A 26,270-nucleotide genomic window follows, 5' to 3' on the forward strand; every position below is an offset into this window, starting at 1 on the left:
TTCCAACAAACATTGGCCTTACGTGTGGGTAAATTCAATACTCGGGTCAAGTGAAATGAACTTGCACGAAATGGAGTTTATTTAAATGCATATGTATGTGTTTGAGGCAGGGGAGGCCACTTAACACTCTATGAAATATTTAAAGGGTTTATGTAGGCTGCAGGTTAGTTAGGGGAGTATAAGTCTACAGAGCACAGTTGAATTTCGTGACGGGTCGGCAGCATAATAGTGCAATGAATAATGTTATTCCGGCTGCCAGTATTAGAACTAGTTTTCATAGCATTTGTTATTTATTTCAAAGCATTTGTCACATTTGATGAATGTTGTCCTAGATTGAGATACGTTTAGCTCATGTACCATAATTAAGTCAGATTCGATACATGGAAGGGTAATAATAATTATTATCACGAAAAGTTAAAAAAAAAATGAATGGTAATTTATATACATATATGTATATATAAACATATATACTTGTATATTAAGGTGAGCCTAAAAAAATTATTCGATTTTATGAGTTAAATTAAACCTATATATAGAGAAAATAATATCACTACAAGGCAAAAATGTTTACTTTTACTTTGAAAACACCTTTACTTTTTAACACAATTTTTTATATTGAATTAAATTATATTTCCAGTAGAGCAAAAAATTTCCTTAACAACCTTAGGAATTTTTTTTTCAATTAAGGGATTACATACATGAGCTTCCTCATGTAGAAACACTATTTTTATTTTTTGGAAAAAAATATTTTAAACTCTGAATCGGACAAAAGATGCGCCCGCGTTGGCAAGTTAACTCCTTACAGGATCATCTAAAGTGAAACAAGTAAGGAAGAGCTAAGTTCGGGTGTCACCGAACATTTTATACTCTCGCATGATAAAGTGATAATCGAGATTTCATTATACGTCATTTACATATTTTTCAAATACCGTATTTTTGTAAAGTTTTATTCCGCTATCATCATTGGTTCCTAATGTATATACTCGTATTATACAGAAAGGGCATCATATGGAATTCAAAATAGCGTTATATTGGAAGAAGGCGTGCTTGTGAACCGATATCACCCATATTTCGTACATGTCATCAGGGTGTTAAGAAAATATTATATTCGGAATTTCATTGAAATCGGTCTAGTAGTTCCTGAGATATGGTTTTTGGTCCATAAGTGGGTGAGGCCACGCCCATTTTCAATTTTTAAAAAAAGCCTGGGTGCAGCTTCCTTCTGCAATTTCTTCCGTAAAATTTTGTGTTTCTGACGTTTTTTGTTAGTCCGTTAACGCACTTTTAGTGATTTTCAACATAACCTTTGTATGGGAGGTGGGCGTGGTTATTATCCGATTTCTTCCATTTTTGAACTGTATATGGAAATTCCTAAAGAAAACGACTCTGTAGAGTTTGGTTGACATAGCTATAGTAGTTTCCGAGATATGTGCAAAAACTTAGTAGGGGGCGGGGCCACGCCCACTTTTCCAAAAAAATTACGTCCAAATATGCCCCTCCCTAATGCGATCCTTTGTGCCAAATTTCACTTCAATATCTTTATTTATGGCTTAGTTATGACACTTTATAAGTTTTCGCTTTCCGCCATTTTGTGGGCGTGGCAGTAGGCCGATTTTGCCCATCTTCGAACTTAACCTTCTTATGGAGCCAAGGAATACGTGTACCAAGTTTCATCATGATATCTCAATTTTTACTCAAGTTACAGCTTGCACGGACGGACGGACGGACAGACAGACATCCGGATTTCGACTCTACTCGTCACCCTGATCACTTTGGTATATATAACCCTATATCTGACTCTTTTAGTTTTAGGACTTACAAACAACCGTTATGTGAACAAAACCTCCTTAGCAACTTTGTTGCGAGAGTATAAAAATTGGATTTGTTTTTCAAAAACACAGTTTCGAGAAAAACGCGTTTACGAACTACGCACTCAACAAATGGTCGCAAAGCCAGGATTGACGAAGGTTATTCTGAGTGTTTGGTGGTATAGGAAAGAAATCATCCACAATGACCTGCTACAGCCTTGTCGAATGATTGATTCTACATTTTACTACCTACAACTGACGAGATTGAAGCAAGCAATCGAAAAAAAATCAACAGAAAGGGCTTCGTCTTCCATCAGGACAACGCTAAGCCACACACATCTTTGAAGACTCGGAAAAAACTGGAAGTGCTTGGCTGGGAAGTTTTGATGCATCCACCAGATAGCCCTGAGCTTGCACCATCGAATTATCATTGGTAACATTTGGTTCGGTCAATGCAAAACTCCCTAAATGGAGTAAAGTTCTCTTCAAGAGAAGCCTGTGAAATTTACTGTACGCAGTTTTTCGCCGTAACCACCTCCGTGGATAAAAGCTAAAAAAAATTCTACTTGAAGATATTGTCCGCACAAATCCCTACAGTCTAAAGAGAATGGAAAATGTACAAAATGGCGACGTTTATAAAAATTTAGTTTTAACCGAAATAGCGGTCGTTTTTGACCCAAAAACTGGATTGTAATTTAAATTCCCCGGGTAAATGATATTTCAAAAAAATGTATTTTGCTAAGTTGGCAGGACTGTCCTTAATTACTTTGCTAAATATGAGCGCGATCTGTGAACCAGTTTGTTTACATCAGCTGCTTAAGTCGGTACACCTCAGTAGAGCGTTGCAATTTTTGGAACGTATAAAAATATCGAACAAGGAATTTGTCTCAAATTTTGTATTTCTAACGAAATTTCGTGAGTGGAATTGTTGCAAATGTTGGAAAAGCTTACGGTGATTCATTTTTATCAAAAACACAAGTGGTACAAAGCCTTCAAAGATGGTAGAGGGATCGTTGAAGATACGTTCGACCTCTTCAACTGATGAAAATATTAAAAAAGGAAGGATATGGTGCTTGATAATCGTCAGACATATGTTAGAGAGATGGCAAAACAGCTCGACATCTTTCGCGAGTCCGTTCGAATATTTTGGGTATAAAACGCGTACTTGCTCGACTCGTCCCGAAAAAATTAAATTTTTTTTTCAAAAAGTGACCGTAAACAGGTCTCTTTCGAAAAGTTTGAAGTTAACTGTCGATGAGACATAAGTTTACGAGTTTGACATGCAAACAAGTCAACAATCATCCGAGTGGAGGGAAAAAAACGAGCCGAAACCGAAAAAACCACGCAAAAGCCGCTCAAAAATCAAAGTGATGCTCATTTTTTTCGATATTCGTGGCTTGGTGCATCAAGAATTTGTTCCGCAGGGACAGACAGTCAATAAAGAGTTCTATTTGACCGTACTGAGACGTAAGTGTGAGAACATCCGTCGAAAACGGCCGGAATTGTAAAAGAACAGTTCTTGGATTTTACATGATTATAATGTGATCGAGGCCAAAAATGCAATAAATACGATCAATTCACCACCCTATTTACCAAATTTAGCTCTGTGTGATTTTTTCTTGTTCCCCAAACTGAAATTGCCGCTCCTCGGAACCCGTCTTCAGTCGATCGAAGAGATAAAACAAAATTCGCTGAAGGAGTTGAAAGCCATCCCAACAAGTGCTTATGAAATATATTTCGAGGGCTGGAAAAATCGTTGGCATTAGTGTATTATATCTGGTGGGGAGTACTTTGAAGGCGGCAAAATAAATATTGATAAATAATTAAATATATTTATTTACAATTTCCGGGTACTTTTTTGTCAGAATGTACATATATGCATAACATAGAACAATATAAAAGAAAATAGTAATGATCGGATAATTTCTCCAAGTAATCACTGCAGAAAATTCGAAAAATGTTGTTTCGAAAATTTGAAAATTCTATTCCAAAATGTTCGAAAAATTCGAAAAATGCTATTCCGAACTGTTCGAAAAATTCGAAAAATATTGCTTTGCATTTAAAGCTAAACTGATAAACTTCACCTTAAATCCAGCAACTCAAACAATATTTTGAATCTTCATTTAGAATTTTAGTATAGTATTTTTAAGGAGCCTACACTCTAGCATGAGTTAAAGGAAATTAAAATATATTTTTAAAGCTGCATATAAAATCTTAATTTATCAAAAAATGCAATTAATTTTTTTTTTCAATATTTCGAAGTGGGTGGGCCACTTTTGGAGACTTCTGATGCTGCGGAAGTACTAAATTGTGTCAAAAATTTCTACTTCCCCTTTAATGATTTGCTATTTCCGGATAAGTCAAATCCTCAGTGCCCTTAAAAAATCTAAATTATAGTTTAATTTATTTTTTTGCAACTAATGAACGATACTTTCGTAGTCACGATATAACCCTGAAAAAACCAAAACACAATTTTGCGCTAATTACACCCCTGACATTTAATGATACCATCTCTTTACTAAGAACTTGCAAAGCTAACTTTTAATTATATTTACACGATTGGCTTTATAAGAGTTTTCTTATCACAAAAAGTAGCTGAATGTTAAATTTCACAACAAATAAATTCCACGAAATACCGTATCCTCAGTGAATCTCACGTTTGTGTGTATATGCGTGTTTTTAAAAATAACTGCACTCACACTATAAATACTCAACGACTAAGTGTAGCGCCAATTCGATTAGCTGGTCACAGTCAACATTCCATTTTCAGCACCTTGCGCCATTGATTTGTCACTCAGGTGTTGTTTATATTGTTTGTGTTGTTGTTGTTGTTGTTGTATTGGTGCGCTGACACATTTACAAGTTTCGTCTTTGTTTTACTGTTGTAAAATTTGTTATTTAGCACTTTGGCGCTGCTTCGTTGCAGGCAGATAGTAATTTAATTACATTTCCAGCTTCAACACTTCGCATTTCGTGCACCTGAGCGCCGCGAGCGCATAATGAGCAAAAACTCGCTGGCATACAATTGGACGGGCGGCACTGACAGAATATCGATTTGGAATCATGGATTTTGTGTTGTGTCGGAATAACCTTGGCCGGTGAATGGGTGGAGTCAAATTGAAAGTTACCAACGATTACTTTTGCACACAAAAAGTTGAGTGAGTATATATATATAATAATATATATAGCAACGCACACACACACACATACAGAACGACATGCTAACTGCACAGTTGATTACGCACGAATTGGTAATTTCATTTATTTTCAACGCAGTTAATGACGACGCGACCAGGCAAGAGCACAGCTGCAGACGGCAAGGCGACGGAGGAAACAGTGACGGCGGAGGAGGACCTCAAAGTGGAGGCGGGCACAGTATATGTGCAAATAAATTCATTGCAGCAATATCGAGGCAGCCAACTTTTAAAATGCAAATTAAATAATTGCGCGTTTCATACAGATTAAACATACACACAAACACTTACAAAACATAGCTTGCGCAGGTTCCTCTACGTTTGAGGCTTTAAAAATACATGAAAATGCTGCAGTCTACATGTGTATTGCTTTGACTATTCACAAATGCCGTTAATAAATTCAGTAAAGGAGGAAATTGAAATATTTTACAACTTTGCGCCTTCAGATATGCAATGAAAATTACAAAAATGTAACATTAATATGCATTTGGCATGCATCGCATTGTCTGTTTGTATGCTCACACTTTTGCAATGAAGATGGCATCACGTACTCAGCGCGAAGGCGTGTTTAGTTGCACGAGCAAGTCAGACGTTGCACGAACGCCATGCAATGTTGCAGTGTTACGGCAGTAATATTATGCATATACAAAGTTTTGCATTCCGCAACACTCAAATTGGTTTTGTTTTGTATTCTCGAGCTTTGCACTTGCTCGTAACCTTGCTGTATTTAAACTAGATTTTGTAAAATATCTAAAAATGTGGTACGAATCAGTAATGTACATTTGTATGCGCTTAAATGTGAAGGAATATGATGGTACTCTTTACTTGTTAAGGAACAGCAAAGCTTACAAATATTATAAATATTTTATGGCACATAAATCTAAGGAATAGTTTTTTCGTTTCATAAAAATTTGAGATAATGAAAGAGTAGTGTGTGTTGCCTGAAGTCCTATGATTTGAACAATATGAAGTTAACCATAAAAAGTTGAGTGTCTAGAGCAGTACACTAGAGAAACAATAGAGCATCTCCTGTGCGTCGAGCTATTCAAATACGGCGGCGAAGAACTGAGAAGAAACATGCATCAGCTTCTTTGTAGAATATGGTCGCAGGAAAGCACGTCCGACGATTGGAATTTAAGTGTGCTCTGCCCAATCCACAAACAGGGAGACGCCACAATCTGCGCCAACTACCGTGTGATAAGTTCCTTCAATATAGCATATAAGGTTCCATCGAGCGTATTTTGTGTAAGAGTAAGGTCCACCGTCAACAAACCGTTTGGACGTTATCAGTGTGGTTTAAGGCCTGGAAAATCAACAACTGACCAGATATTCACCACGCGCTAAATCTTGGAAAAGACCAGTGAAAAGAGGATCGACACGCATAATCTCTTCATCTAATTCAAAGCTGCTAGACAGCACAAAAAAGAACTACCTTTATGCCGCTAGTATGAAAACACTCAAGCTCTGAGAGTATTCGACGCAGTACCCGCCGGAGGAAGCAGAAGAAAAGCAAGACCTCCACTACGTAGGAAATACCAGGCGCCAAACAACGAAAAGAAAGAACGACTGGCACGCTGTTGTAGACTTGGCTAAAACCGCGTAAGTGGTGTCTATGTCAATAAAGAAGAAGATAAATATTCACTTACAAGTCAGAAACACATTTTTTTAACTTTTTTTTTTTGAAAAAACATTGTATTTTTGAAGTAAAAAAGTGTACTTTTGCATAGTTTAAAATACTTTAATAATGAGGGTTTAATTTAGAATTTTTTTAGATTTTTCCGATCTTGCAGCCAATTTCTAGGACTTCGGAAAAAAGTTGTCTGGCAGCGAGGAAGTTTTTTCTGCTTAAAATTATCTCAAAATGGAATGATGGCATAATGGATACAATTCCTCAAAGCAACATTCCTTGAAATACTTGGGTGTGATCATTGACTCGAGGCTATTCTATCGACACTATGGCTTACCAAACAAGAGAAGAAGCAAGAAAAACAAAATAGTCTTAATGAGTGGCAGAAACGGTGGGACGTAACATTTTGAACGTAAACACACACGCTAATCAGAAACGTGCAAGCGTGGGCAGTTCCTGACTGGGCGGCTGATTCAGAGAGTATTTACGCAAATATGGACATAACGATTGGTTTGACTCATTTTGTGGAAAATATTGTACCACGCATAATACGTTCCCAACAGGTGAAAAGAAATGCCTGGCGGTGGTCCTGCAATAAAAATAAAGAGCTGTAGGAGACGGAGTTAGGGTTTATTACGTAGGCGCAAGTCCCGCACACGCTAAGTGAGCATGAACAAAGAACAATTGGACCACTCATTATTATTATTTTCTATAACAATAAGTACGATAGATTTGACTTTTTGTGGGAGTGAAATCGCGTGGCACATTTTCTTTCTATGCCCACGTTATAAAGATGAAAGGGAGGATCTGGAGAAACTTCTTGGAGAGCGGCTAATCCCTAAAAATGAAATATTGTATCACAGATGATACGTCCCCAACAGGTGAAAAGTAATGCCTGACGACGGTCCTGCAAGAAAAATAAAGAGCTATAACGGAGTTAGTAGGCGTCATCCTTCGCAAGTCCCGCATACGCTAACACTGGCGGCGCATACGCGAGTAGGATGAACCAAAAAGAATGCTTAATTCATTATTATTATTTTCTATGACAATAAGTAAGGGCTACAATTATTTTCACATTTATAAAATTTTCCAAAAATAAATAAAGAATAATTTAATAAAAATATTTGTTTAAATAAAATATTTATTAGAGATAAGACCGCGTCGTTTGAACCATTGAGAGGTGAAAGACTTATTACAAAATGACTGGATGTAAAATTAATGGGTTCTGTAACATTTTGAAAATTTATCGATCTGAACAGAATAAAAATTTCGCCCACGACATTGTCAATAAAATCGCCAAACTTCCAAAATTACTGAACATTTTGAACGTAACCATAATTTTTATACCCCAAACAGGTTATATTAACCTTAGAGCCGTGACTTGGTTATACAACTTAACCTCTGTGCCCAATGTATTTTGTATGGAAATTAAGCTTTTAAGATATTTTTTTTTTATAAATAGGCCAAAACATGTGTTTATTGCTAGAAACGGCAGTGTTTTTATTGAAAAAATTATATATCAAATAAAGTTTTCATATTGAACTGCTCAAATGGGTGAAACATATGGTGACTATGCTCAAGCAACCTGAACGCTGCAAGTCCAAGAATATTCAGCATTTATAAAATAATACTGTGCACCAACGATTGGTATTACTAGGGAATCTATGTATCATTTTGTCAAAAGTATCGTCACAACCTTTATGCTTATTATAGTCATATATGGCTTGTGTTATTATTTTCTTACGGACTTATTTCTTCTTCTTCGTGGCTGCTGCAGTTGAAAGTAGTAGCAGGTTTTTCTTAAAATATACTGCAAAGCTTACTAATTGCAATGATTTTGAGAAACGAAACACCTTTTTTTGGTGCCTCTTCAGAGGATGTAAAGAGTTTTGGCAGTTGCGGCTTATTGCCTCATATTTTGTCCACAAAGGTAGTATTCTGCTCAAGCAAATCCTCCGCCAAGTCATAACTTGTGAAAGATGTGACCACAATTCGGTTGCTGAGACGCATAACGAGGATACGCGCAATACTAGTCGACCGCTGTTCATTAGGCTGAGCACTCAAATATACTTCATCTACGAGTGCATAATTGGTTTTTGCGTCCACAAGCCAAACAAATTTGTATGTCATGTTTTCCAGGCTTAGAGCGAATGTATTGGCGTAAACTGCATCGGTTTCTTATTGAAAGTTACTGCTCATTAACTGTCAATTCTTTACCTGGGACGAATGGCATCGTCAAATTCGCCAATAATACCTAATGTTCATACGTGACGAATAGACGTCAATTCGTCATAGTACCCTTTTAGCTTTTCTATTCATCTCAAGAGCAATTCCTTCAATTAAAGACACTGGGAAAACACGTATCAAAGCATCGCTTTTTCATTTAAAACAATTTTCAATGATTGGTCTTTAGAGTATGCTACCTTAGAACCAAAAATTGTCCAAATCCAACAAATACTGTTCAAGCCCCTATGTGCCGAATATTTGGACCCAAGTACTTATAGTTGACTTTTTGCCGAAAATATCGGTCAATGTGTCAGATTTATAATTGAAATTCAGAGATAATTCTTTCCCGATAGTAGTATGTCTCTGTGCTAGAAATGCGTTGAATGAGGTCAACTCTTCCCTTAGCCTCTATATACCAAATACAAGGATTTTCGAACATCCGGATGTCTTTATACAGCATATATTGGCCAGTATGTGAGTTTTCCTAATAAAATTGAAAAAAGAGAAAAGTATATGAATCGGTTATAACCTAACTTAGCTCTTCCTTACATGTTTTCTTTTATGTTTTAAATTAAGGAATTAAAATTCTATTTTTAATGAAAATTTGTAAATTAAAAAATTCGCACTCCTGCTTATAAGGTTGAGTAAAATGTATATCAATATCCAGAGAATATTTCGAGCAAGGCCGACCTAGTGGTAATGGTTCGAATATTGAACCATGGATTGTGTTTTCAGAAGGGAAGATATTTCACTTCTGGGAAACATAATCTTTATCTAACCATCATTGCTGAGAGACAGTTTTGTGAAACCAGAAAAGTTATATGGAACATTACATACATACATACATATGTACTATATCATTGTCTCTCTTGATTCTTCATTTCAATAGAAATTCATCATTCATAAAGAAATTTTAAGTTATCGAACTCAGAAATGTGCTATTTTGAAATGGAGATTGGGAATTACGATTTTTTGACAATAATGGAAAAGGAATAGACGAATGAAAAAGAAAAAAGAATTAGAATAAATACTATAATAAGAGCAATGTCGTCTTAAGCTAATATTGTTTTTCAATCAGCGCTCAAAAATCATGAACAAACTATTTACATATATTTTTAGCAATAAAACACTCCTCTTAGGCTTAGAACGCTCCTAAAAATATAAATTGTTTATTTACTACAACAACAACCGCATCAAGAGACACTGAACTAAGGCTCGAAGTTTTCATCGCATGGATTCAAGCTTTGTACCATACTGCTTTAGACCTCATCTAAGATTCCACATATTCGTCTGTTTATAAATACGCTCACTTCTGACGCTCATAATAGTGTTGGCATGTGTTTTCAAACGAAAAATCTTTTCAATTATATTTTAACGATTCTCTCACTAGTTTCGCTTTCCTTTATTTGGCAGCTACACGATAGAAATTACATTAAACAACAACAGAAAGCACCGGCAAAGCTCAAAAATGAAATCATCAAAGAGAACCATTAAATCCACTCACAATTTTCAACAACGTCATAACCGAAAAAACACCGAAATACCACCGCAAGGCAATGCAGCATGAAAAGTGCAGCGGATATGAGCGAACGGAAGTGGTTAAGAGAAGCCACAGCCAGCGTGTGTTTGCCACAAAGCAAGCATGGGAAAGCGCACTACTGTTGTTTGTGTATGGCAGAATGACAGAACGGCAGAGTGGCAGCACTGCCACTTAAGCATTATGCGAGAATGTCATACAACAACAAAAATAACAACAAAAACAATAACAGCGGCAAGAATCACTGCAACAAAGGCGACTAGGTCAACTACGATGACACGAAGAGGCGAAAGCAATCAGCAACAGTGAATATGAAATGCAAACAACAACAGTGAAGAAAAATAAAAAACAAAGCCATAAATAATATAGTAAAAATCCAAAAACATAACTACTATATATAAACGCGAATTGTGGTGGCCATAAGGAAGTGTAATCTTGCAGCTAAGTGAAGCGGCAGCAAAAACTGTCACAGCCCTGAACTCCGACGTTGCACTTTCAACTCGCCCGCTCGGTCGGACGGCGAACACATGGTGGTGGCACACTGGCGGCAGCTGTGGATGACAGTTATGTGTGCGCGCTGTGTGTTTATGTGTGGTCCTGAGAGAGTGCCTCTGTGTGTGTGTGTGAATTATGAAGTTATAAAACAAGCGTGACAATGTAGTGGCTTCTTTTTTCTCTATTTGACAATGTTCGCGTGCAGTGTAGGAGTGTCTGTTTGGCCAGTTTCATTTTGGTATTTCATTCTTTGTTGTTATGATACATGTTTATGCATTATTCCAGTTTGCTGTTGTATAAATGCAACTCGTTAACACAATTTATGCATTCTTGTCAAGTTTTGAATTGCCAAAGTCATAAAAAAGTTTCGAATATAACTTTAAACATTTCTTTTTCCCAAGTTTTCAGACTACATGACATATTGGTGATTATTATTTTTATATAACATACAAATATGCCAAATTTTTAATCCTATTTTAATAAATTCATTTATCTGCTTGTGACTTAACAGCAGTATGTACGCAATGTTAGTCCAATTACAACAAAAATAACAAAAATTTTGCAGGATAACATCTTACAGGACCATATAAGTGAACAAAATACATGTTTTAGTTAAAACCTTAATTAAAAACTTTAAATTGAGTTTTTGGCAGACATTTTTGCAAAAAAATGAAAATTTCAGCAAAAATTTTGATCTTTTTTTTTCAAATAGTTGTAATCGAAAAAAGAAACCTTCGTTCAAGACTTTAAATGTATCTCAAAGACCTGTGTAAAATTGTATGAAGATTGGTTGAGTAGTTCTTGAGAAATCTTGCCCATCGCCTTCAAAACACGCAGTTTCGAGAAAAACGCGTTTAAAGTCCGGGTACTTAGCCTTACTAGCCTCAAGCGCATAAGTTCTTAAGGCTATATCTACGAAACTATTACCCAGATCAACTTGAAAATTTTGGACAGCCATGCGGCGGTAAAATTAAAAGAATAGCTTACAAAAACAAAACTTCAGTTAGCAGGCCAAAAACCCGAAGATTTACTAATAACGAGTAGGAAAAAGCTAGAGGCGGATACGCTCAACATTGATGGATACAATATCTCAGGACAACATTCGTTGAAATACTTGGGTGTGATTATTGACTCGAGGCTATTCTATCGACATTATGGCTTACCAAACAAGAGAGGAAGCAAGAAAAACAAAATATTCTTAATGAGTGGCAAAACGGTGGGACGAAACAACAAAAGGTAGATGGACACACACGCTAATCAGAAACGTGTAATCGTGGGCAGTTCCTGACTGGGCGGCTGCTTCAGAGAGTATTTACATACACAAATATGGACATGACGATTAGTTTGACTGCTCTTTTTGTGGGAGGGAAAACGCGTGGTACATTTTCTATCTGTGCCCACGTTATAAAGATGAAAGAGAGGAACTACAGGAATTTCATGGAAAGGGCTAATCCCTGAAAATGAAATATTGTACCACACATGATATGTTCCCAACAGGTGAAAAGAAATGTCTGGCGGCGATCCTGCAATGAAAATAAAGATCTATAACGGATTTAGTAGGCGTCCTCCTTCGCAAGTCCCGCATACACTAGCAATGACGGCGTACATATATGCGAGTAGGATGAACAAAAAAAGCTGTCAACTCATTGTTATTATTTTCTATGATATTAAGTAGGGGGTACTACTTCGTATTTGTCAAATTTTCATATTTGTCCAATATGCCATATTTATCAAAGTTTCACCAAAAAAAATTAATAATAATTCAATAAAAAATCCGTTTAAATAAAATATTTGCCTTTAGCGCAAGTTAGAAATTAGCTCGGAATGTTAGAACCCTTGAGAGCTGAAAGACTTGGAATACACAGCCAGACAAAATTAAAAAAAAATGTTGCTTCTTTGAATTTATCAACTGATTCTAGTTAATTTGGGTGCGCTGAATTGAAATCTTGAATCAGTTTGTCTCTATCAGCTCTAGTTTTCATGATATAGCTTTTTTATTTTTTTGTTTGTATGACAGCTATATGCTACAGTAATCCGATCTTAACAATTTCGTGGAAAGTTGCTTTATTGCTTTAGACAAAAGTCTGTGTTAAATTTCGTGAAGATATCTCGTCAAATGAAAAAGTTTTCCATACAAACCCCCTGATTCCGATCGTTCAGTTTAACCCTCATCGAGACCTTCGGGTCTGGCCAGGCATATTTAGTTTTTCAATGCTATTTAAATATATTTAGAGTGTAGCAAACGACTTGCGCTTCCAGGTAGCTTCCTAGAATTTTATTATCTATAGAATTCAGAAAAAAATTCAAGGATATCGTATCGAAAAGGACGAAAAAAGGATATTATAATATTACACCTTAGTGCACCAATGGTGCTTGGCTAAACCCTATATATTTTGTATGAAAATATATGAACTTTGGCATGTTTCTATCACTTCGCACGGTTGATTTATCTGCTTTCATGTTCGTTACATGTCCAAATTGGTTTGTATGTTTATCTAGGTCAAATACTTTAGCCGCTAGAGCGTTTTAAAGGTTAAGAAAAATGTAATTTTTCTCAAAATGTTACATTTTTTGTGAACGCTATTGCCACGCCAAGCGTGAACAAGGCAGTCAATTTGATTTCAACCAAATCGAGAGGTAATAAATTTCAAAAATGTATCTATATTGTACATATATGAGCGTAAATACAGCACGTATTTCCTTACAAATGTATGTAAACACCACTTGGCCTAGCCAAGCACCATTGGTCTCGACTAAGTGTATCAGACCGTTGGTCTCGACCAGGGTTAAATGGCAGCTAGCCGCCATAGTCGTCAAATATCAGCGGTTTCGACAAATGAGCAGCCTCTTGGTGAGAAAAGAACGTGTATCAAATTTCAGACGAATATCTCAAAACTCGAGTCCTTGAGTTTCGCATATACTCAGGCAGACAGCCAAATTAGGTATTTTATATTTTATAGGGTCTAAGATGTTTGCTTTTGAGTGTTAAAAACTTCGTGGCAAGCTTAATAATCGCTTTTCAGCATATAAAAAATTATAATTTTTATAACCAAGCATACGGTAAGCCCTTTAAATAGTGTTATAAGTTTTATGAAGAAGGCAATCGTTGAAAAATAATTTAATTTAACTTTTAATATTTCTTACAGCAACCACATTACCCTTTTTCGCGATATATTTTAAAATGTATAAATGCGCTTACCCTTCCAAAGGACAATACTATGAGCGCCTGGGGATATGCTACACAATTACGTACACACAAAAGCTGAACTCTTAGCCAATTTAAAGCAATGTTAACGGTTAAATATAAGCATCTCGCTACATTTAAACCAACGCGCATACCAAAAGCTATGCAACACATACATACAAACATATGTACATTTGAAAAAAATATATATGAACATACAAACATGTACAAGTAGAAATTTTACCACACTGGTGCTAGTATGTACGAATATGCGCTGCTTGTCATATCTAGCGCAACATGAAAGCAATAAATAACATTCTTGCTGTAAAAACACCTACTCAAGAAACTGAGATTTTCCATGTTAGCTCCCGCCTTTCGCGCACCCACTCGCTGCCTTCACATAGAGCCCCACAGACAGGCAGTCAGCTAGTAAATACGCGACTTTAACGACAAGCAGCACAAACAGCGGGAGTCCATGACTTAAAATCACTGGCGTATTCTTAAAAACAAGCATGTATTTACCAACACACGTATATTGGAAAGACACAAGCACACTTCTGTTCGCACATACAGACAGACAGATATCAAATGCCAGTAATGGCACGAAATAATTAGGTTATAAGTGTAAAAGCCGAAAAAGCTGAGTACCTAGGCATTTCAACCCTTTTCCTGCATTTTATTTTTACAATATGCCATTTCCGTTTCCGTTTGCCTGCCTGACTGCCAATACACATTTAGCATTCAAATGTATACAAACACACACACACACGCAAACATAAAGCTACATTCGCCAACTTTAAAGTCGCGCTCACGCACACACTAACATTCGCCACGCAACACTTAACTTTGTCCTAATGTCCTTGCACTTACTTCACACCCACTGCAAGCTGCGATCCCTTTGCCGTTGCCGTTAACGTTACCGTTACCGTTTTCGATGCCGATTCCGTTCCGATTCAAATGCGAATGCCGATTTCAATTTGAGTTCTCCGCACTGACTCTGTCAACACTTCGTTGCGGCCTAACCGCCTAACCGCCGTCGCCGCACAACTTCACAGGCGAATCATTGACTTTGGCGCTTTCTTGAACATCAATTAATTTTTAGCTTTCATTTATTATTATTTTTATTGCCACTTAGTTTCGAAAGGACTTGTTAAGTGTTTTCAATGTAACGAATCTTGGCACTTTTTTGTTGTTGCCTTGCCAATTACCGACTTCTGCGTGGTTAGCATTTACCCTTTTCACATTCTTCTTCTTCTTCTTGTGCCACCAATCATGATATGAAATGCTTAAATTTTGTAGTATATGAATGAAGACTTTAGCATATTCACTTGTATTTTATATATTTGTTTGAAACACGGTTAGGTCATTTTCAATTTATCCGGCAAACCGAACTTTTCGATTGAGTGTCCCGTCGTCAACTGTCCGAAAGGACATTTGTTCGTTATTGTACTGTTAGTATTTGAGCTTTTTGTTTCACTTAAAGCTCTGGAGGTGCTGCCAATATTTTGTAGGGAGTAATGGGTTTTACAACTACTTATTTTAGTTCATGAAGCTTAAAGAGATTTCGTAATAAAGGTCTAAGGGCTATAAGGTCTTGATATTCTTTCAAAATAAATAATGTGCAGATTAACAATTTTCCTTATATTTGCGGGAGTTAAAATAAAAAAAAAATATTTTTTCATTTATACAATATTTAAAGATTGAAAAATCTTTTTCTTTTAATTAACAGCAAAATTTTTCTTTAATTAATGCTTAAGCCGTTCATTCAGATATTTAAATATTTGTAGTTTATATATTTAAAATTTCGGCCGATAGCCCATGATGCTAGTGCTGCGTATTTTCTTAAGTTTGTATAATAATTGTATTATTATGTAAGCTTTTATAAAATAAAAATAAAATATTTAAAAATTTACACTTATTTAAACCCCAATTAAAATTTAATTTCTGCGTTTCTTACACAGTGGCAGCTACAAAAACCAAATAGAAGAAGAAGAACTGCGCACTCACAGTAAGCATATGAACAGCTGTTGAGTTCTGGAAAAAATACACAACATCATTTACAAAAACTCAGAAAAAGCGAAAACATCATATAAATTGTTTCAACATTACAACAAAATATAAAATATCGTGTATAATTAATAAAATAGTACATTAAAAAGATTACCAAGTAATGGCGCACTACAAGGGAGCCGCCAGTGAAGCGGGTCGTGCCGCTCAACTGATGAAAAAACGTGAGATTGCCCAGCAGGAGATTGAGTTTCGCAAGAAAAAAATCGAGGAAGAGCTTAAGCTGGATAAGATTGAAAACAAATTCGCAGCGCATTATGATGCCGTGGAACAGCAACTTAAAAGTTCGACCATTGGTCTGGTCACTTTGGATGAAATGAAAGCCAAACAAGAGGATATTGTGAGGGAACGTGAAAAAAAGTTGGCACAGAAAAAAGATGAAAAAGAACGTGAAAAACAACGCGCACTAGAGGCCATTCAAGCAGAAAAAAATAAACAAAAGCGACAAATTCAAGCACTATCATTCAGTTTTAATGACGACGAAGATGATGAAGTGGCTGCGGAAGACGATGATGAGGACGATATTAAAGAAGTTAAAAAGGAGGATATTCCACCTAAAAAGAAGTGGACAGAAATCGATGATGATAGTACACTGCCGAAGAAAAAGAAAATATTTAAAAATCCCGAAGTAGACACATCATTTCTGCCTGATCGTGAACGTGAGGAGCAAGAAAACCGCTTACGTGAACAATTACGTCAAGAATGGGTAATGCAACAAGCAGCATTAAAGGATCAAGAAATTACCATCACCTTCAGTTACTGGGATGGTTCAGGTCATAGACGTAGTGTCATTATGAAAAAAGGTAACTCTATATATCAATTTCTGCAACGTTGCCTTGAGTTGCTGCGCAAAGAATTCAACGAATTGAAAACTGTTATGGCTGATCAGTTGATGTATGTCAAAGAAGATTTAATACTGCCACATCATTACTCATTCTATGATTTCATTGTAACAAAAGCGCGTGGTAAGAGTGGACCTTTATTCCAATTCGACGTGCATGATGACGTGCGCATGATAAGCGACGCTACGGTAGAGAAAGAAGAGTCCCACGCTGGCAAAGTGCTCTTACGTTCGTGGTATGAACGTAATAAGCATATTTTTCCAGCCAGCCGTTGGGAGCCATATGATCCCACAAAAACTTATGATAAATATACCATTAAGGATAAAAGCAAAAAAACATGAGTTGTATTTATCGTAAAAAATTAATAAAATTAAGTACAATATGTAAGAGAAACATTTTGATTTTGAAGTACGTAATGTTTATAGATCATTTTAATAGTTATTTTGTACATACGCTACATATTATATTCGAATATAATCGGGGTTTGAAAGTGGCTGTAATTATATCATTAATAACAAGAAAATAGTAAACTTGGCTGCACCGAAGCTATAATACTACTATAACACAACATAATAATTTAATGGTTAAACGATCTCAAAATTTCTTCGGAGCTTGTTTTATACATAGTTCTCAATAATCCATGCCAAATATCGTGATAATATATGATTGTAAAATGTAAGATAAATATCTCAAAACTAAGGGACTATTCCTGCGTATATACTGACAGACTCAGCTCAACAAGCTAATAAATTATTATATATGTATATATTCATTATAGTGTCCCCAACGTTTCCTAGCGGGGTTTACAAACTTCTTGGCAAACCTAATACGCACTTTCAGGGTATAATAAGTTTGAAACTTTGCCAAGTAATTGAATGCAATTTAAATGTCGGGGAAACTTTTTCGAAAAAATATTCGATGTTAGCAATATTTCTTGAGGCCATTATCATATATATTATTCATTCTTAAAAGCTTTTCTAAGTGAGACCCACCGATTGCTCTCAAGCATGCCATCAAAGCCAAGTGATACGGTGTAATATGAACTTGGACCCGTAAATGACGAGGTCAATTTGAAATAAATCTCATTATACTTATTATATAAATGTATGTATATAACAGTAAAAATAACTTACCGAAACTTTACAACTGCCCAAAATGTTTGCGTTGTAGGTATTAGCCGGATGTAAAAGCTGAGCTGAGCAGTTCCGCGATGTACTTTGATACACCGTTCCCTTGTTTATATATATACATACAAACCATTGAAATTATTATTTGTTTGTAAGTAGAATAGCATTTATAACAAACTAAAATAAATAACCAAAACAATTTTTCACTTTATATAAAAATCCAACTTCAATCAACACAAACCGAAAATTTTCAATTAGATAGTTATGTTGGCTGCATAAGCAAAAAAGGCGGAAACTGTGTTTGGTCATCATGCAGCGCAAATTTAACTAATAAATGTTTTATAGCACATTGTTAAAGGTAATTAAAGGCCTGATATTATTTATTTTATATAGTAAATATAAAATATAAATTATTATATAACTAATCTTAAAATATTTTAATAAATTATATTGAAAAATGATATCAACAACACGGCAGCTCTGCCGCCTCAAGTGCCTTACAAACTGGCAGCACTAGTACGTGCTTGTTCTTCAGTGTGCCATAAAATTCCGTCTGGCAAAGTAGACAAAGTGAACGAAGTGAATGTTTGTGTTTTCGCGTATATAGTGCTATTTTAATTGAAATGTGTAATAAGTCAGAATAAATATTAACAGTAGTTATCAGTGCAGTTGATAAGAGCATTAGTAAGCACCTGTATCAGGTAACAACGTTAACGATTCACTCCAACCATCTTCGCCATATAGATATATGATGGTGAACTCGCTGATGCAGTGAAATTGAAGCAACGACGACTCCCAGATTTTTTTTCAAGAAGAATACCCAAAGGAAAGGAAGAAGGTATGTGGGATGATAAGTGTTCGCGTACCTAGTTTGATACACAAGTTCTGCTGGTGTTGCGCGCTGTTTGCTGTGAACAAAAAGTTTCAAAGTTATTTTACTGGTTATGTTGCGCAAAATTAGTTTCTGAATGAGTGAAAAATTAAATATTTTTTATAAATATAAATATATGAAGGCAGAAGTGTTTGCTCGGAAAAGTTACAAAGTATATGACAAAATTTAAGCACTCAAGTGTATGTGAAAAATCAATACGAACCCTCGGTACATCGCATCAGCGCCCTACAATATTGAAGCCTCCCTTTGCAGGATACGGAATATGTATGTATGCATGGTTGGGGAAAATGGGATTCTGTGAGTACACAAATTTAAAGAATATAAATTTAATTTTTTCAAAGGGGCATTGGTACATGTTCAAATATGCGAAACAATTAAATTAACGAGATAAAAAATAAACAACAAAATTGTATTGTTATTAATAGTTTACCAAGGCATATAGCTGTAAGTCTATTAATTGAAGTTAATCAATTGTGCGCTTAAATAATGCCTAAATTGGAATTGTTCATCAACCAAGTTTACTTATAAATATATGATATATGCATATGTATAGCAATGACTAAAACATAATAGACTACTATATACCTAAATAATGTACTTTTGCACATATTTTCAGTTATATTTTTATACCCTGATCAGTGTATAATAAGTTTGCCACAAATTTCTTATCACCCAGAAAATTCGGAGACCAAACATATAAATGATCAGTGGGATGAGCTGAGTCAATTTGACCATGACTGTCTGTCCGTATGTATACCATATATGTATGTATAAATTGTTCTTTAGTAATTTTGTCCCAATCCTCATCTCCCGAAGAAGCTGCTTGATCAAAATCAAGTTCTTGCTTAGAAAATTTTTTTATTTGACGGGTATCTTCACGAAGCATAAATTATTATTCAAAGCAACGGTAACGGTAATCTCCGAAGAAATTTGTTCAGATCGGTCTGCTATTTCATATCGCTTACATGCAAACCGACCAATCAAAATCAATATACAAATCTTTATATACCCTTTAATGCTATAAAAATGCAAATGTAAAGGGCATTATAGTTTCGGTGCAGACGAAGTTAACGTTTTTTCTTGTTTTAAATTTACTTCGTAATGTATGGTACAAAATAACTTTACTGGATACGTTTACCGCTTTTGCCACCATACTCATCTTTATTTTTCCGCTATATCAAATTGTTGCTGCCCTTCATTAGCTTGGACACAATCGTTCATCCGAATCGAACTTGATTGTAGTACTCTTGTCGTACTTTTACTGTTGCTGACAATGTTATTTGTATATAAAGTTACCTTCCTACCTATGTATGTATATGTGTACATGGGTACATATGTACATACGTATGTATAAATGTATATAATAATATACATACATATGTATATTGACGAAAACTGTTGATTTGTACCTTAGCCATCTATTTCGCTCTTACTTTTAAGTTATTATTATTTTTTCCCTTTTACTTTTTCTTTTATATAATAATTAATAAAAGCTGAAAATAGAAATGAGTTTTACAAACTTAAATAGAGCTATTTTGTATATACATAGGTTTAAACGAATTTCTTCCACTAGATCTCCATCAATTCAACTAGAGCGCATAGGTATTTTTGTTGTTTTTTTCGTTCATTTTGCGTAATATGTATGCAATTTTCTCCTGTTGCTATCTCCGAATTCGTCTTAACTTTGTAAGTTTGTTAATGGTTTTTCTGTGCACGTTACTTCTTCCCTCAATTTCGGGTTATGAAGTAATTCTTGTCCGTGGGTCATCGATTGCCGAACACCAGTTGAAAGTACGGTGGAAGATTACGCCTTTTTGAAGGTTGCTTTATTTACCGCATTGTAATACATTGTTGTTGCGCTTTTGATACATACATACATACATATCGGGTGATTTTTTAAGAGCTTGATAACTTTTTTTTAAAAAAAAACGCATAAAATTTGCAAAATCTCATCGGTTCTTTATTTGAAACGATTAGATTGGTTCATGACATTTACTTTTTGAAGATAATTTCATTTAAATGTTGACCGCGGCTGCGTCTTAGGTGGTCCATTCGGAAAGTCCAATTTTGGGCAACTTTTCGAGCATTTCGGCCGGAATAGCCCGAATTTCTTCGGAAATGTTGTCTTCCAAAGCTGGAATAGTTGCTGGCTTATTTCTGTAGACTTTAGACTTGACGTAGCCCCACAAAAAATAGTCTAAAGGCGTTAAATCGCATGATCTTGGTGGCCAACTTACGCGTCCATTTCTTGAGATGAATTGTTCTCCGAAGTTTTCCCTCAAAATGGCCATAGAATCGCGAGCTGTGTGGCATGTAGCGCCATCTTGTTGAAACCACATGTCAACCAAGTTCAGTTCTTCCATTTTTGGCAACAATAAGTTTGTTAGCATCTTGGTTGACATGTGGTTTCAACAAGATGGCGCTACATGCCACACAGCTCGCGATTCTATGGCTATTTTGAGGGAAAACTTCGGAGAACAATTCATCTCAAGAAATGGACCCGTAAGTTGGCCACCAAGATCATGCGATTTAACGCCTTTAGACTATTTTTTGTGGGGCTACGTCAAGTCTAAAGTCTACAGAAATAAGCCAGCAACTATTCCAGCTTTGGAAGACAACATTTCCGAAGAAATTCGGGCTATTCCGGCCGAAATGCTCGAAAAAGTTGCCCAAAATTGGACTTTCCGAATGGACGCAGCCGCGGTCAACATTTAAATGAAATTATCTTCAAAAAGTAAATGTCATGAACCAATCTAACGTTTCAAATAAAGAACCGATGAGATTTTGCAAATTTTATGCGTTTTTTTTTTTAAAAAAGTTATCAAGCTCTTAAAAAATCACCCGATACATACATATATGCATGTGCATGCTTCCGTACAAATATTATTGGGTGTGCTGTAGGCACGAGTCTGCAAATGAATGCAATAAAACTATTCAACTTTACTTACTTTTTCACATACAGACGTACGATATGTACATACTTTATAAGTATGTAGAAAGTTGTACTATGAGCACTAAAATACGATCTTCGCCCAAGGATCGTTAAACCCACTTTACTACCACACCATAATACGGCTGGTACGTATACCTGCCGGTATATTTTGCATATAGAACTTTGTCTGAGGCAAATTACCTACATACTGACACACACATACATACCTACACACGCACTCTATATTCGTAAGTGGAAAAAATGCCGGTTTATATATTCGCTTTGCGCGTTTATTTTTGATCGTATTCTCTTTCAATAATTAATTGGTCGCCTGAGTCATAGGCGTGTGAGGAGGCTTTCGTCCAGACAGCAAAATACAGCAGAACATACTTACTTGCATTGTCGATTCCAAACGATTGTGGAATTTGCATACACACATACAATTAGGTCCACACATATATAAACATACTTGTATGTAAATGTTCAAATGAGTTTTATGAAGACGTTTGCACTTGTCTATAGTTTCGCTGCGTATATGTACGTAGTAGTGTTTTTGTAAATTAATTTCGCACAAGTGTCACATAGAACTTAGTTATTTAATTGGCGACAGTTGCTATTTTCGGTTTGCTTCGGCGCGGCGCCGTCTTGAATATTATATGATTATATTGTGTATTTCTGTGCTATGTGTCGGTTTTTAGAAATTATATAAGTTAAAGGGAAAGCAACAGGGCGCCAAACCTGTAAGTACACCGGAACAACATAAATATTTAAAAGTGGTAATAATAAGCAAAACTATTATTTTTTATTTAGTGAAACAGAGCATGAGCTGATTTGGAATGGTTTCAGCTTAACAAACGCTAATACCGAACATGAATTAAAACAAGAAAAAAAATAGTTCGGCTACACCTACATACATACATCCATATGTATGTATATCTTTCACAGTTGTAGCCCTCATAAGCAATTTGTGTGACATAACGTATTTAGAGTATAAAATGTTGTTATATAAATAAATTAAAATTTTGATAAAATGTTATTCCTTTCGTGTTGAAAAGAAATTAAGAGAACTATCAGTTAGAACCTCATTAACAAATATCATAAAATCAAAAAAATCCCTTGTGAATACAGTGAAATCTCTATTTAACGGACATCTCCATTAACCGTGCACATTAACTGGTCCAAATTATTAAAAATAATTTAGCCAGAAGTATTTCACCTTCAATTATTAGAATTTGTTTAAAAAATATTCTGAATGTGTTTTATGGCTTATTTCGATTTTTATGAAATTTATCTTTTCTGAAACTAAAAACAAAAATCATACAAAATTTGTATTAAATAATATATTAAAATCCATAGCTTTCTTTGGTAACTACATACATATCATATGTACATTTGTTTCTACAATCTGTAAACAACAAAAATATTGACCTCATTATTTATGATAACTTCTCCAATCCAGTGATATAATGTCAATTTCCCTATAAAGCAATCGAATCGAAACTAGTTTGATTTCTAAGCTTATAAAACCTAATTACTCACCCTTGATAAGACTTCAATACACAGCTGCACTAACAACAACGGCAACAAAAATAAAATTAATCATACGCATTCACTATCTATATCCTCTGCCTAAAATCATAAACACCATGACGTATGTATATATGTATGTATTTGCGTATAATATTTCTTTATAAAATTTTCTCAAGTAGTCTAGTCAAAAAAAAGAGAAATAAAAGAAAAGTATACATAGCATTCAGTCAGCGCAAGAAAAATACTTAGTTGTCTTATTTTCTCGATTTTATTTCGCGTGCTTTGAAATGAGGTCATTACTCCAAAACATATGTGCATATGTATGTATGTACATACATAAATCAATATGTTATAGTTCTGCACTTGCAAATTATTAAGCTCTTGGTTTCTACATACATATGTACATGCATTTATCATTAGTAACATCAAAGAGCCTAAATGCGGCAGATATTCGTACGATACTTATACAAACATACTTACATATGTATGTGTGTGTCCTTATACTTGGTATACTAAAATGTTTTAGATTTTTGGCTAAAGTTTTGACGCCACAAAAAGAATATTGGCATGTTCTTGTCATTCACATTTCTACATAAATTTTACGATTTTCGATGCCTATATACCATATATGATAGGTAGATATGTACCTTTGGCATTGTAAATTTGTTCTCTATCTAATTTGTATTCACAAAAATAGTTCCTATTACATACATACTTACAATATTTCGCTTTGGTATGTATGCCATAATAAAAAAACACTTTATGACTATATATGTATGTATACAGGCAATAATATTATAATATATTCCAAGGGCTAAAGCACTTTGGGCTCATAAATTTTCAATTTTTATTCCTTTTTAAATTCTTAAAAATTTGTACGCTTAAGTTCAGAATAAAGCTAATATAATTATTTATATTCACTACTAATACAGTATATATGTATATAAAAAAAAAAAAACATTAAAAAAAAGAGCAATAACTGGCTATAATACCCTTCACAGATGTGTTAAAGGTTAGTTAATAAGGAAAAAAGATATTTTCATAGTCCTTATGCAGATATTGTTCGGTCGGTTTGTATGATTTGTATTGGCTTGTTCGAAGATTATAGTGTTGCCTTTGAGAGTAATCGATGCGATGTAATTCCGTGGAGGTAACTTGTTAAATAAAAACGTTTTCATACAAGAACTTGATCGATCCGTTTGTATGGGCTGAATGATATATTGGTCCGATATCGGCGTTTGCGACAAATGCTTGGCTTCTTTGGAAGAAAAAGTTGTATGTAAAATTTTAGATCGATACCGCAGAAGCTGAGGTACTGAAATGTCTAAATCGACTCAACGCGCCGCGCTGATCTTTTACATAGTTAGAACATGGTGGGCTAACATATAATTTTTTTTATATAAAATTTGATTTTATTATTCAACATAACGTGAAATTCCTCATTACGGGCAGTCCTTATACTCAGACACCTCCGATAACCGGACAAATTTCATAAAGACAACGTTTTCATTCATATTTATATACAAAACCAATATCTATAACCGAACATGTTTTCGTTGCAATGACCGAACACGGACTGTACACAAAATGATCACGGCAAATTCACAAATTGACTTGCGCTGGCGCCAACGAAAACTAATGGGATCATTGCCACTCATTCACTTCTGCCTGACGTTGGCTGTTGTTATTGTTGTAGCGGTGAATTCTGCCGAGTTGACAGTCCTTGGACAGATAGAAATCCGGTTTCGTTCCGGTTACGTAGACCCGACTATCGTGGGAACGGATTGACATTGGCTTCCATAAATTAGTTCAGTAGAAATATAATTCTGAGTTCTAGCTTCTGACTCTAAAAATGCATTTTAAACACAGGTTTTTGCCACGCCTGAATCGAAGCGGAATCTCTTCAGATTGCTCTTTGTCCTAAATGCGGCAAAATGTTTGCTTACCCATTACCTCATCGCTGAATAAAATTTGGCTCGAAAATGTCGAATCTTCTTGGAACGTAAGCCCTTAAAGCGAAACGATGTCGCTTGGGAAGGTCGAACGGCTGCAGTTCTTGCACAAGCTGCATTTTGTACGCTTTCTATTTACGATCTCGACGTAAATTGCACCAAGTCGAGTTGCTGCGAAGGGCGCCGAATCGACTCTCCATGGCCTTCCTGTACACTCTCAGCTACGGCTGCTATATTTTCTTTACCGTGTGCTATACGAGGTCTATTCGAAGGTCGAATGTTAAACAATAATGAATGGGTCCGAAGATGGGTGATGGTGTTGTGAATAGTACGTATGTATTTGTATACATATACTCGTTTCTTTCTGTGTGTTGCAAGCTTCATGGTGTTAAAAGCCCTGTCCAGGATATAAAGAATATTTATAAAAGTTTACACATGTATTTAAGTATAACATATGTATGTACATATACTCAACTTGAAAGTAATTTTTCAAAAATTAATATTTAAAAAGATTCTCTAAGCAACTGTACCATAAACTGTTAAGCTCTAGTATTTCAGAACACACATTTCCGGTATCGTTTACAGGCATGCTTAGAATTCCTACACATCACGATCGCCCCAAAGCACCCACCCACTCAACAGCGCATATTTACAGCTTTGAGCAGCTGCGCATTTTATCAACGAATGCGGCGGAAATGCGGCATGCACGAATGTCAAGGCTAACATTTCTATGAAAAATGTTTCCAAATCGTTGCATCAATGTACAAATGTTATTTATTTCGCTGCACAAACTACCGTCCATACATGCATGACTACATACATGCAAGTATAGGCATGCTTAGCTATTTAAAAGCTGT

General features: G+C 35.3%; 2 protein-coding genes across 5 annotated transcripts in view; both read left to right on the forward strand.

Annotated features, from left to right (window-relative positions):
• Window positions 1–16,123: 16,123 nt before the first annotated feature.
• LOC120766627 (protein FAM50 homolog) lies at window positions 16,124–17,367 on the forward strand. The gene has a single exon (XM_040092242.1). It carries the CDS (start codon window positions 16,242–16,244, stop codon window positions 17,319–17,321), a length of 1,080 nt encoding a protein of 359 aa, XP_039948176.1. The 5' UTR covers window positions 16,124–16,241; the 3' UTR covers window positions 17,322–17,367.
• Window positions 17,368–18,652: 1,285 nt separating this feature from the next.
• The window catches only part of LOC120766994 (adenomatous polyposis coli protein), a 30,554-nt gene continuing 22,936 nt past the window's right edge, over window positions 18,653–26,270 (forward strand). Inside the window, exon 1 of one of the 4 annotated variants that reach the window (XM_040092798.1) lies at window positions 18,653–18,945. The gene's annotated coding sequence lies outside the window, so the exon portion shown is untranslated. The other 3 variants (XM_040092799.1, XM_040092801.1, XM_040092800.1) reach the window with 3 other exon arrangements.

This window comes from Bactrocera tryoni, chromosome 1 (assembly GCF_016617805.1).
Source record: "Bactrocera tryoni isolate S06 chromosome 1, CSIRO_BtryS06_freeze2, whole genome shotgun sequence".
Taxonomy (NCBI): domain Eukaryota; kingdom Metazoa; phylum Arthropoda; class Insecta; order Diptera; family Tephritidae; genus Bactrocera; species Bactrocera tryoni.

What these genes read in the sequence shown, in the direction of transcription:
- LOC120766627 (XM_040092242.1), top strand. Translation starts at nt 16,242, where the DNA reads ATGGCGCACTACAAGGGAGCCGCCAGTGAAGCGGGTCGTGCCGCTCAA.